This window comes from Alternaria ethzedia (genome assembly GCF_023757985.1).
Source record: "Alternaria ethzedia strain BMP 0044 chromosome Unknown scaffold_1, whole genome shotgun sequence".
Classification (NCBI taxonomy): domain Eukaryota; kingdom Fungi; phylum Ascomycota; class Dothideomycetes; order Pleosporales; family Pleosporaceae; genus Alternaria; species Alternaria ethzedia.
In genome coordinates this window covers 1,233,181-1,246,716 of record NW_026056194.1, presented here as the reverse complement: position 1 = coordinate 1,246,716, position 13,536 = coordinate 1,233,181, and the positions used below count along the sequence as shown (strand labels likewise).

The following is a 13,536-nucleotide window of genomic DNA, read 5'->3' as shown; positions in this document are numbered from 1 at the left end:
CATCTGCCTCAAAATACGCTCATAACGTTTACCAATTTCACTCTGCAAAGACCAAATCTTTGGTAGATGTGACACATTTCGTATATACATTCTATCATTCATTCATTTGTCAGAATAAGACATCCATTATCAGGCCTTCTTCGCATCCTTAGGAGCCATAGCCAGAAGCGTGTCCGGATCCCGGATACCAGCCAACTGACCCTGCTGCGCACGCTTCACGGTAAGCGCAGCAATCAGAGCAGCACCTACACCAGAGCCGTCCTCAGCGGGAAGCACCTCGACAGGGTCGTTCTTGCCCTTGCCGTACTTGGCGGGCCAGTCCATGATCTCCTTGAGCGCCTGGGCTTGGCGGATCTTGAAGTGGGGGTACTTTGTGAAGACGGAGCCATCGGCACCGACGTGCACTTCATCCCACTTCTTGTGCTTGCAAATGGCACCTACACCGCACGCGGTGAGACGAGCAGCACGTGTGCCAATGAGTTCGGCAAGACGGCGGATGAGCTCGAGTTCGGGCTTCGTGCAGGTGATGCCGAGCTTCTCTTGGAAGAGATCCCCTGTGTCTTGCAAGTTCTCGAAGCGGTCCTCCTCGATCTGAGACAGGAATCCGGCGTCGAGAGAGTAAGGCTTGTCGAGCTTGCTGGCGTTCTGACCCTCAAACATGTGGCATTCGCTACCCTTGTGCAGATCCTGGAGGACGAGACGGAAGATCTCGCCGAGGTAGAGACCGGCGACCATCTTCTCGAAAGATTGCTGACCGGGTCGTGGTGATTCCTTGTCAACGATGACATCGTACTTTGTTCTTGGGAGGATCTGGTGTTCGTTGTCGAATGCGCCCCATTCGCAGTTGATGGCCATTGGCAGGCTGGGGTCGAGCTTCATATGCTTCAACTTGGGGATGGAGCCGCAATCCTCCATGTAGGCGGCGTTGCAGCCGGTGCCGAAGATGCAACCGATCTTGATCTTGGTGTTGGTATACGCGGAGGCAATCATGGTACCGGTCGTGTCGTTGACCAGAGCCGCAAGCTTGATGGGTACACCGCGCTCCTCAAGAGCCGCCTTGAAGCCTGGAACAACATCCACGCCCTCCATGCCGGCGACATCGAAGCCCTTTGTCCATCGCTGAAGGACTCCGTGGTCGATGGCGTCTTGCGAGACGGGGTATGAGAAGGTGAAGCCGAGAGGCAGGTGGTTGAGCTGCTCGCCCTCGTGGTGGTATTCGATGAACTGCTGGAGACAGTCGGCAACGTAGCCCCAAAGCTCTTCGGCGGTTCCCGTCTTGAGCTCCTCGGGCATGCGGTACTTGGATTGTATGATCTCGAACTCGCCCTTCTCCTCTGTCAGGGTGACCTCGCAGACACGCAGGTTGGTGCCACCCATGTCGAGCGCGAGGTAGCTGCCGGTCTCGTTACCGTCGGGGAAGGCCATGCACCAGGTGGGAATCATGGGCTATCACAGTCAGCTCTATCCTGAAGAGCGCAAAGCAAATTGCGACTCACAATGCTTCCGCCCTCCTCCGACAAGCCCTTCTCAAGCTCCTTGACGAAGTGGTTCGAGATGGCCTTGAGCTTGTCTGTGTTCACCACGAACATCTCCTCGAGCCTGTCGATCTGCTCCTTCAGATCCTTGGGCATGTCCGCCATGGAGCCTAGCACGGTGTTATCCCATCTGTCCTTGTATACGATAGCGAGGTTGAGGCATACCCCTGCGGGAGGGCGGTTTCCTTGCGCCGAGTAGCACCATGATTGCGGTTGTGGGGGTGGTTTAGGTAGATTTGGTGTTATCGCGAGAGAGGCGGTGGTGTCGCTGAAATCGAGGGTTCAGGACGACAGGTGGGGACCTTGACGTAGGGTGTTAGTCTCTGTATGACGAAGAGGCTAGAACACTAGAAAACAGCTCAATGGCCATGCCCAGCGGCCAATCCCACTTTTGTACACGATATTTGCTTCTCCACCCGCCCAGGTTGCTTTTGGACGTACGTCGGGGGTGCGGCGGCTTACCAAGATAGTGTAGTAACGGACCCCCGCTGTTGAGTCTGCCAATGGCTCGCGGGCTTGTTCAGTAAGCGGTGTAGTCGTCAGGAAAAGCGTCGGATGATATGGGGAGACGATGCGCAATCGGGGGGCACGAGCGTGAAAACGGTAGCTGTTGAGCTGGCCCCCGCCATCCCGCGCGCCGGAGCAGGAGACGGCTCCGATGACTTTTGGTGCCATGACGCGCCTCTAACGTGGGCTGCACGAGGCTTGGTGGGCTGAAGCTCCTGGGACCCCTCGCTTGCGCTAGCCCCATTCGTCTCCACCACGAGAACTGCCCACGCAGCTCCGATTACTCAGCACGACACATCTCAGATGCAAACACATTCAAACTGAAGCGTCTCTTCATTAGGCATTACACACTACATATGTACAAGAATTGAAACGCACGTCTCTGACATCATCTACGATGCCGTGCAAGCCGCCGCACCCTTCGACGTCTTCGTCACCAGACTGACAACCGTCACAGTACTCTTCGCAACTACCGTCTTGGTTTTGGGGGCCCCAGTAACCGTCTCCGTCTTTACTCCGCCACCTAGAGTCACCGTCTCAAACTTGGTGCTCGTAGAGACAGGCAGCGTAATCGTTGTCTTGGAAGTCACGTCGCTCGACTGGGTTACGACGATGGTTTCCTGTGCTGCGAGGATAGTCGAAGTCTTTGAAGCGGTCTTGAGAGAGCTGACTGTGACCGCTGGCTCAGTGACTGTTGAAAGGACAGTCTTGGTGACGAGGTCGGTGGAGTAGACTGTGTTGGTGGAGGCCTTCAGCGTGGTGGTCTTGCCAATCTTCTCCGTTGAAATGATTGTCGTGTAGTAGGTAGAGCCTGCCTGAGCCATCGTCAATGTCTTCACCACGGATGTGACTGTGACTGTGCTGGTGCTGGCCTTCAGGGAAGTAGTCTTGGTAGCGATGGACAACTCTGTGACAAAGGCGGTCGAGCCAGCTTGAGTTGCGGTAGCTGTGGCTACGTAGCTGCTCACGGTAGTGCTGACGGTGACCGTGGTAGTGCTAGCCACAGCGCGAGGAAGGACGGCACCTCGGCGGACCAGCTTCTCCGCGCTGCGAGTGGGAATGCAAGAGAGCGTGGTAGTGGACTTCTTGGTAGTTGTCTTGATGGACGTGCTACTGATCGTGACTGAGTCTTTGGGTTGCACGGTAGTCGTCTTGGTGGTGGTCGGCTCGATCGAGATGGTAGTCTTGACTATTGTGGAAGCTGCCTTCTGAGTCTTCGAGCTCGTGATGAAGACTGTGGATCCCTCGCTGACGGTGATTGATGTTGGCTTGGGCGAAGAGGTGGACAGAACGGTAACAGTCGTGGTGCCCTTGACCGTCGAAGTCGTAGCGCCCTTGGTTGTCACTCCAGCTTCGGTCACGGTACCCTTGACGACGCTGGTCTTGGTAACAGGTTCCGGGGTAACAGTAAGGCCAACATCCTCAGTTACTACCGAAGTGGCAGTGGAGGTTACGTCAGGAGAAACGATCGAGGTGGTGGCAGTGACCTTTAATGTGCTGGTCTTGATGACGTCGATGGCACTGATCGAGAGCGTCTCTGTGCTTTTCACCACAGTAGTCGAAGTGACTTCAGGGGCGGTGACAAAGGTGCTCGCAGTAAGTGGGGCGATCACGGTAGTCGTGGTGTATGCTGTGACCAACGGTAGACTACTCGAAGAGGTGAGACTCATAGTAGATACCGAAACACTGGCAGACATTGTTGACGATGATATGAGGGACGAGGATGCAGTGCTGCAAACCTGGGGCGAGCCCATACCAATTGCGAAAGGCTGGGTATCGACGAATCGGAAATCTATGAACGCAGTCGTGGCGAAGAAAGAAGCAAGCTGGAACTGAGCAACATCGTTGTCCGAAAGCTGCTGGGAGAACGCAGCGCGCTTGCAGATATCAGAACCTGGGCCAGTGTTATGGTACTCTCCGTATGTGACACCATCAGTCTGCGGGTTGGTCTTTGACCACTGCGACCATCCAGCCGGGCTGATCATGGCATCGAGGTAGCAGCCAACATAAGCGACACGCGAGAAGCTATTCCATGGACGACCAAGGCTGACGCTGCTAAAATTCCCAGATCCGGGTGCAGGCACGATCCTTGACTGATCGAACACGAAGCCCGCAGCAGTTGTGTTGGTCGTACGCTTGTGAGCTGTGATGCTGATGCCGTCTTCGTTGGAGGCGATCGTCGAATCCAGGAAGTAGGCAGATCCACTACCATATATAAAGTCCACATTACCCTCAATGTAGGTCTTGAAGGTGAATAGATTGCCAGACACACTGAGAGTATCCTGGTTACCATAGATCTGGCATCCGTACAGCGCAGCGAACTTGCTGCTTTGAACAGCGAAGCCAAGCGAAGCAATGTTCTGCTGCGTGCCGTTGTTGTTTCGGAAGTTGATGTTGAAACCATGGAAGTAGTTGCCCTTTGCGTAGACAGTCGCTCCATCAGTGTTGCTACCAGAGGTGCCTTGAGTATCCACACCGCGGCTGAATTGAATGGTAACTTGGTTCTTGGAGTAATCGTCGGTTGAATCGGAGTATCCACGGAAGATGGTGTGACCGGACTTGGCGATAATGAGCTGCTCCTCGTAGGTACCAGGGTAGATGAATATTGTGGCATTCGTCTTGCTCGTAGTTGGCGCAGCGTTTAGAGCCGCTTGAATAGTATCGTATGTCACGACACCAGCAATCGGTGTCTTGGAGACAATGAGAGCACCGGCCGGTGGGGTCGTGCCGTTGAAAGTCGAGTTGCCGCCGACGACGATGGGTCCAGGGGGGATGACAACGGGCGCGGAAGGTTGTGGTGTAACAATGGAGTTGAAGTAGGTCATGTCAATCCATTCTGTTGAGTCCATAACAGAAGTCAAAGAGTAGGTGTCAGAAGTGAGCAGCGTAGCATATCCGAATGACTGACGGGCAGCAGCGTTTTGCTCCCAGTTCGAAGGACCCGAGTTGTTGAACTCGGCGAAGGTGATGTGATCGGTACGCGGGTCAGTTGCGGACCATATTTTCCACGCCGCAGGAATAATCGTAGCGTCGAGATACGAGTTCTTCACGACAACAAGCGCGTACTGGGAGTAGGGCCGACCGAGGTAAACTTTTCCGGTAAGATCATCGACTGCATTGGGAGCCGCAGTGAACAGGCACTGATCGAAAATGTAGCCACCAATTTCGGTGCTCGACTTCCTGCTATGCGCCGTGATGGCCGATGACTTGCGCTTGGCACCGATCGTACATCCCTTGAAGTATGCTTTGGAGTAGCCCCAAATGAAGTCGATGGCACCTCCAATGTAGCACGACTCATAGTATTGATAACCAGCGGTAGCTCCGTTCAGAAGGGTATCTTGCCAGCCGTCGAACGAACAAGCATAGAAGGCGATGTCATTGCCGTATATTGAGCCCGCGAGAGTCACGTAGTTAGGCTCGGCACCATCGAGGTTATCAGTGTTGATCATGTTGACGTTGTACATGCTAATCCTGCTTGATGCGGTAGAAAAGACCGATGTTTCCGCGTTTGAGTGTCCGACGGGTAATGGGGAGACGGATAAACCACGAGCGAAGGAGACGGTGACCTGATTATCCTTGTAGGCCTGACCTGGATTACCAGCGGTGTACCCGATGATCCTTACGGCACCAGGACGGTTGACTGATGGGATCTGCTCGTTGTAGGTACCCGGGTAGATGAAGATGCTTTGGTTGGTCTTATCTTGCGGGAGCGAAGCGAGTGCGGCAGTGATGTTGGTGTACGCAGCGCCGTTGCTACCATCCTTGGAAACGACCACAGCGCCTAGGGGCGGCACAGTACCGCTGTCAGGGTGGGCATTGACAGTTGCAGTGGTAGTCGGTCCAGTCACGGTACCGTTAGTAGAAGGGGACGGAGATGGTGATGGCGAGGTGGTCGTGGGGCCTGTAAGGCTGTACGAAGGAATCGCATTGTACGCATCCATGTCCAACCATGCCGTGCTGCCGATCCATGCAGCAAGCGTGTACTTCTCAGCCTGGGACGCTGTCAACTTTGTGGCAAAGTCGGCCCGCTTGGCTGTGTCCGTCCAGCTGCCAGGGCCCGTGTTGTTGTATTCGCCGAATGTGACTCCTGATGTCTGAGGGTTGTTTGTCTGCCATACGGTCCAACCAGCGCTAGAGATATGCTTGTCGATGTACGAGTTCGTGTAGATAGCGATAGAGAATTGGCTGTAAGGCCTGCCAAGGTAGGTCGTACCGAAGGTGTTGCCGTAGGTAGCACTGTATGTGATGACTGAAGAATCGAACACATATCCACCGGGGGCGTCTGCGGTGGCCCTGTATTGTGCTGAGATGAAAGCGCCAGGCGTGTTGCTGACGATCATGCACTGATGGAAGTATGCGGTGGAGAAACCCCAAATGAAGTCAACACTACCTTCAACATAGCAGTTGCTGAACACTTGTGTACCCTTGTTAGCAAGTAGGGTGTCCTGGAAACCAACAAAGGAACATCCATAGGCAGCAATGTTCGCTCCGTAGAAGTCGGCAGCCAGTGCTGCGGTGTTGGAAGTCTGAGGGTAGGTGTTGACAAAGTCGATGTTGTACAAAGCCATTCCCGAATCGCCGCTGGGCTTGGAGTATACTACAGGTGTTTGCTCGTTCTTGCCAACACTGGTAAGCTCGCCCCTGGAGAATTCAATGCGGACCTTGTTCATAGTGTAGTCATTGGTGAAGTCGGTGAAGCCCCTGAAGGTGACCTTCCCCTTGCGAGTGATGGAAAGCTGCTCAACGTATGTACCCGCGCCAATCTTGATCGTATATGGGTTTCCGTCGTTGGGGAGGGCGCTGATAGCTGACGTGACGTTCGAGAACTCGCATGGTCCGGGTGTCTTGGAGACTATCAGAGTCGGGGCTGCGGCTGCGATCGTGCAAGAGGCTACTGGGGTAGCACTGGTCATTGTGGAAGCAGTAATAGTAGCGTTCGAGATGGAGCTGGCGGTACTGGCCAGCGAAGCCATCGATGAAGCTGATGAAGACACTGTAGAAGAAACAGTCGACGCAGCAGATGAAGCGGAAGCAATCTGAGCATCATTCGATGCTTTCAATGACGCAATAACGTTTTGATCGACCCATGCAAGCGAAGAGCTAGCGTAAGGGTAGAAAGCATTTCCGAAGACCTTGTCGATGGTGAATTGAGACACCTGATCAGCCGAGAGAAGAACATCGTAGCTAGGGCGAGCTGCGGCGTTCTTGCTATAAGAACCGGCACCGGTAGTGGCGAACTCGCCGTAGAAAGATGGAGTGGTAGCCGCTGAAGGGTGAAATCCAGCAGGGGCAATCAAATTTCCCATTGCTGTGTTCCGGTAGATTGCCACTGAACCGTTGGCAGCTGGCGCCGCCAAGAATACATTGTTGTTTGTATATCCTGTCTTCTGCTGTATCGAGCTCGAATCGAATACGACCGTGGAGTTCGCAAAGGTACCTCCGTTAGGGGTTCCACCCTTGCTGTACACGATAAGAGCACTCGAACTGAGAGGAACGATGGTGGACTTGTACAGATAGATAGTCGGGTAGTTGTAGAAGAGATAGTTCGAGCCCTCGATGTACGAATTGGCGAAGAAGGCCGTTCCGTAGGTAGCGGAGACTACAGTGCCACCAGGCGAGATGATGGAGCACCCATAGAAAGCAACATTGCTTCCTCTGAGCGAAATGGTTGCCGCATTGGCTCCTGGGCCAACGGCAGCTGAATTGACGATGTTGATGTTGCGGACGGTCACACCCTTGATCTTGTCCGTACCAATGCTGAATGGAACAGTAGTAGCAGCGATTGTAACTTTGTTCTCGGACCAATCATCCGCAGCTGTAGGAGAGGGTCCGGCGATCGTAACAGTAGCCTGTCCGATGACAGTGACAGCCTCGGAGTAGGTTCCAGGAAGAACGGAGACAGTGGCGATACCGCTATCTTGTGCAGCCTTTACGGCTACATTGATGGCGGTGTAATCCCCAGATCCATCGGTGGCGACAGTGATGACCGATCTGGGGCCTGTCAAGGTAGCCGAAGTAGTTGTGAGAGGCGTCGACGATGTCGAAGAACGACTCGCAATACTCAGAGTGGCATTAGAGGCACTACTCTGAGCAGCCGCAAGCCCGAGCAGGGCGGCAACAGCGAACGAGCGCATAACGAATGACGATCAATCGACGAGGATGAGAAGCGAGCGATGGAGATCGGAAGTACATGATATTAGATGGTACTTAAGCTCGAAGATCCTCACCAAGGGTTCACGGGGCTGACACCGAATTGGGTATACTACGACAACGTGGTCTGGATCCCGATTACAATCTGACATCTCGTTAAATCCGCTTTCACGCTTGTCGCCCGACTCGTAGGTACATCTGACAGGGTAGATAGCCGGTGGGTCTCTTCAGAGAGGCCAGGGGACAAAAGCCACAATCGATAGCTGCTGCCGTGTGAGATCCTCACCGTGGCAATCCGTTTTGATCGAACCCCCATCGCTGATGAGATGCCGCTGTTGGGAAGATAGTCTTTTCCATCAATATTGATGGTGCCGGCTTTAGAGCCAAGCGGTACCTACTAATGGGCGTAGGATGCAGGAACGAAAGTAAGATCCCAAAGAACTATGGGAAGCTAAGAGCGTTCCTGCATGGCGTTCGTCTGGGTAGGAACAATCTTAGAAGCGTCGCCCGTTGCTTGACGAATTTCCACGCGTGTTAGCGCGACGTGGCTTGGGTTCAGTGTCAGTCCGGCCAATTTCACCGCGCGAAAGAGCCCCTAACCCGAACATTTTGAAGGCGGGACTTCAACATCGAGCCGCGGCGGTACTTATAAGTAAACAGAGTTAGTACTTGTAGCAAAGAGTTGCAGAGCTCTTAGCTTAAAAAAGTTATATTAATCTAGATTTAATAAAAGTCTTAATAAATAACTAGTAATTTCTCTTCTTTTAGATTTTTATAAGAATCTTATTATAAGCTTTTAGCTAGTCTTTAATAGATATTTCTTATAGTTTACTTTAGTATACTAGCTCTAGTAGAAAGTTATATTCTAGAGTACTTTCTAAAAAAGCTATTATTAAACAATAGAGTTAGTTAAATACTAGATATATAATATTAAACTATAATTAAGTATATTATTTTAAAAAGACTAGAAATAAATTACTACTAAGCTATAATAATAATTTTAAAGTATTTATAGCTAATACTAAGTTAGCCTAGACTCTTTAGAGCTAAAACTTAATATTATTTTCTTTTTTAAAGTAAATTACTTTTAATCTACTTCTAAAGTTATTTAATAAGCTAAATAAAGTAACTATAGCTTATAATAAGCTATTTTAGCTTATAATAGCTTATTCTAAGCTAGTATAGATATATTATATTTATAAAAAAGTAGAAATTTATTATAAAAAGTAGTAGTTTTAGAAAATTATATATAAACGTGCGTATAAAGCTACTACTTACGCTAGTAGAGCTAGCGTAGGCCTATACGCTCTAAGTATTTCTAGCTAGTTAAATTTTTCTTTTTTATTCTTTACTTCTTAATTACTTTATAATAGTAAGTATTAGCTTTTTTTACTTATTATTTCTAGAATTCTAAAAAGGTCTAAAGTAACCTATTATAGCTTATTTTAAAGTATAATAAAGTAGTTTAGCTTAAATTAGAGGTTTCTAGCGTAAATTATACTAAATTACTACTAACTAGCCTTTAGTACTTTAACTAAAACTATTAACGCGTACTTTATATTAATTTACTTTCTTTTTACTTATATCTACTTCTTATACTCTATATTACTCTATTTTAAGCTTTAATAGCTTTTTTTACTTTAACTTAACTATAGTTAGTAATAATTAAATTACTATAAGCTACTTTTATATACTTAAGCTTCTTAAGATTAGTTATATACTATATACTAGTTACTTATAGTTATAGAAGCTTAATAAGTCTTATATATTTAACTACTATAGCTATACTTTTTTAGTTTTTAAAACTAAAAAAAAGCGCGCTATTTTTACTAGTATAATTAGAAAAGTTACTAGTATACTATTTAGAGATACTATTATCTAAACTATTTTATATAGCTAGTATTAGGCTATAAATAAGTAGTACTTTACTATAAGTATCTATTTTACTCTCTTTTAGCTACTATTACTCTTTATTAGCTTTTATAAAGCTAATATATAGTAAATAGCTTTAGAATAAATAGTTTTAGTTTATTTTAGCCTATTTTAGGCCTTTTTATACTAATACTAACTAATATAGCTTTTAAAGAATCTTATTAACTTAGAAACTATATATAAAATTATTTACTAATTATTAGCTAACTAGAAGCTCTTTAGTAAAAGGCTTATTATTCTATATTTTTAAGCTTTTAATAATATCTTAGCGCCTACTCTACTAGCTATAAAGAACTTTAAGTGTAGTAACTTATACTACTTAAAAATAAACTTAGTAGAAGAGTATAAGAGTATTTATAATAATATTATTAAGTAAGTTTTAACTTATATTAGCTTATTTTAGCCTAATCTAGTATTTTATAAATCTTTCTATTCTCTCTAGAGTTAGTAAAGCCTTTATAGAGCTTAATATTATAGATTAAATCTATAATCTCTACCTAATTAGGTCTAGTGCTATACTAAGTAAGAAATATTAAAACCTTATATGTATAGCTATTTATTTAATAACGTAGTATCTTATAAGTAATATAATCTTAACTTATATTTCTATCTATTATACTATACTACGTTTAAAGTCTACTTATACCTAGACTCTACGCTCTACTCTATTAAGTTATATTATAATTAGTTCTAATAATAACTACGTATAACTTATATAAGCTAAAGAAGCTCTAACACTATTATAGTAATTACTATTACGCTTAAGATATAAATTAGATATATATACTCTTTTAGAAATAACGCTATTAAGATATAGTACTAGTAATAACTAGCTTATAGAGCTCTACTATATAACTATAGAGTAGAACTTATAAGCTAGTTAGTTAGATACTACTAAGAGTATACTAAAGATTAGAGCTATAAAGATATAAGAGAGGCCTAGAGAAGCCTACTAAAAGCCTACTACTATAATAGTTAGTATTTATTAATAGAGAATATTACTATAAAAGTGTTAGACTTAGTTATATAAATAATATTAAATTATAAAGTTAGTAGAGAACTAGCTTATTCTACTAGTAAATAAAGTAGTAAACTATTAAGTAAGTAGACGTAGTATACGCTATTAATAATATAACTTTATAATATCTATCTATACTTATATTCTATATATACACTAGTTATTACTATATCTAGCTTTAGCTTTAATATATCTAGCGCGTTTTCTATAAGCTTTAGCTAAGACGCTAGATTTAGTAATAAAACTACCTAATTCTAGATAATTATAGGTAATATCTAAGAAAGTATACCTCTACTACTACTACTAAATTCTAATTAGTAACGTAAGAGCTTACTTTTTCTACTTCTACTAACTATAAATATAAAGTTTAGTTAGTAATGTAAGAGCTTCTTCTATATATTCTATCTATAACTTCTTTATTTAGTAGTTTTAGATAGTAGTTATAAAGAATCTAATATTCTAGATAATAATAATAAGTATATTTATATTAAGATTAGTAATATTACTATAGAAGTACTATAAAATAACTTATATAAAGTACGTATTCTTTTCTATAATAATAAAGCTAAGCTCTATAACTAGATTAAGTTATAATAATATAATAACTCTACTAATAATAGTAAGACTAATATTAGGTTCTTTATAATTTAGGTAAGTTAAGACTACTTTACTAATAATAGTATATACTATAGTATAATTACTTCTACTATTACTAACGTAGAGAACTTCTATAAATAAGTTATAGACTAGCTCTATAACTAGTATTTCTATATTACTATACTTCTTACTACTTTTTATAACACTACCTATACTATTAAGCTTAAGAACTAGCGTATTAAGAAGCTATCTAATACTATTAACTAGTTCTAGGCTATTAATAGCGTTAGTAGTAAGATATACTAGATAAAGTACACTAAGTATAAGAAGCTTAAGAGCGCTATAACTTAGTTATAAACCTTTATTACTAGTAATATAAATAAAATTAGTAGAAATCTAATATATAAGGCTATAGTGTTAGAGCATAATACTACTCTTCTAGAGATTAATAAGCTTAAGAAACGTATTAAAAGTATAGTTAAGTACGCAGCGTTTAACACTATATATATAAAGTTTACTAAAGCTAATAAAGATATAACTATATAGTATAATAAGTATTATTATAAATATAAAGACTTTAATATTACTTTAGATAATATTAAAAACTTACGTAAGGCTAAGAACTAGAAAGTTCTTTACCTCTAGTAGTAGCTAGACTAGACTACGCTTAACTTATAGAGTGCGTAGCGTAATAGTAAATATTACCTTACTAAGCTATAGTATTATAAGCCTAACTACTAGCTATATTTAGTTCTCTAGTATAACTAAGAGTAACTAAACTCTTACTAAGATTGCGCTAGTACTTTAGATTAGAATTACTCTAACTCTAACTAGAAGTAACCTAACTATTACTATAAGTAGAATAATATTAATTAATATACTTAATAAAGTACCTTTCTACTACGTAACTTTTAGAACACCTACGTAGATTATAACTACTTCTTCTAGAACCTAGAATAGCTACTATACTTATTATTAGCTATATTCTTTTTATAGGCTCTAAATCTCTATAAAGCTACTTTACTAGGTTCTTATATCTTCTTACTACCTCTAATAGACTTTCTAAGTAGTATCTACTCTTTAGAGATAGCTTCTATCTTATATAAGATACCTAATATTATTAAATTTTATAGTAACTTTAACTAGAACTATAAGTAATAGCGTAAGATAGCTATAGATAAGTACTTTACTATTCTAGATAAGTTCTTATATATTATCTACTTTAAGCGCTATATTATAAGTAAAGTCTAGCCTATTATTAAAAAGATAAAAGTAGTTTAGTTTATAAACTACCTTAACGCGCTTAATAGTATCTACTTTACTTATAACTAGTTTAGTAAAGTAGAAGCTTTACTTATAGATAGTAGTCTACGCTAGAAGTCTAGTAAGATCTTTACTATCTAGTAAGTTTACTTTTTAGATATTACTAATATTCTTTATACTTACTCTATATATACTCTTATTAAAAAGACTTATAGCTTTATAAATACGCGCTTTAGTAATACTATAGTAATAATATCTAATAATTATAAAATACTTATAGAATTTCTTTACTACGCTTATAGCGTTAATAAGGTCTTATAGAATATTAACCTAAGTAAGACTATTACTACTACGTCTACTATAACTAAGGCTTATTAATAAGTACTTAGTAACTAATTATCTAAACGTAAGTAGTAGTCTAACTATTATACTAAGCGTAAAGTTTAGAATGTATATACTATAAAGAATAAGAAGAAGTATAAAGACTATAATACTTATTATAAGTATAGTAAGTAAGAATATACTTAGTATAAT

General features: G+C 43.3%; 2 protein-coding genes across 2 annotated transcripts; both read right to left on the bottom strand.

Moving 5' to 3' along the window:
* Positions 1 to 129: 129 nt before the first annotated feature.
* J4E87_000392 (uncharacterized protein) lies at positions 130 to 1,740 on the bottom strand (the record flags this gene model as incomplete). The annotated part of the gene is made up of 3 exons (XM_049372050.1): positions 130 to 1,446; positions 1,497 to 1,645; positions 1,701 to 1,740. The coding sequence occupies 3 exons, from the start codon at positions 1,738 to 1,740 to the stop codon at positions 130 to 132; spliced, it is 1,506 nt and encodes a 501-aa protein (XP_049238184.1).
* A 694-nt stretch (positions 1,741 to 2,434) lies between these two features.
* Positions 2,435 to 8,176, bottom strand: J4E87_000391 (uncharacterized protein; the record flags this gene model as incomplete). Its single annotated transcript, XM_049372049.1, has 1 exon — positions 2,435 to 8,176. The coding sequence occupies one exon, from the start codon at positions 8,174 to 8,176 to the stop codon at positions 2,435 to 2,437; it is 5,742 nt and encodes a 1,913-aa protein (XP_049238183.1).
* Between the last annotated feature and the right edge of the window lie 5,360 nt (positions 8,177 to 13,536).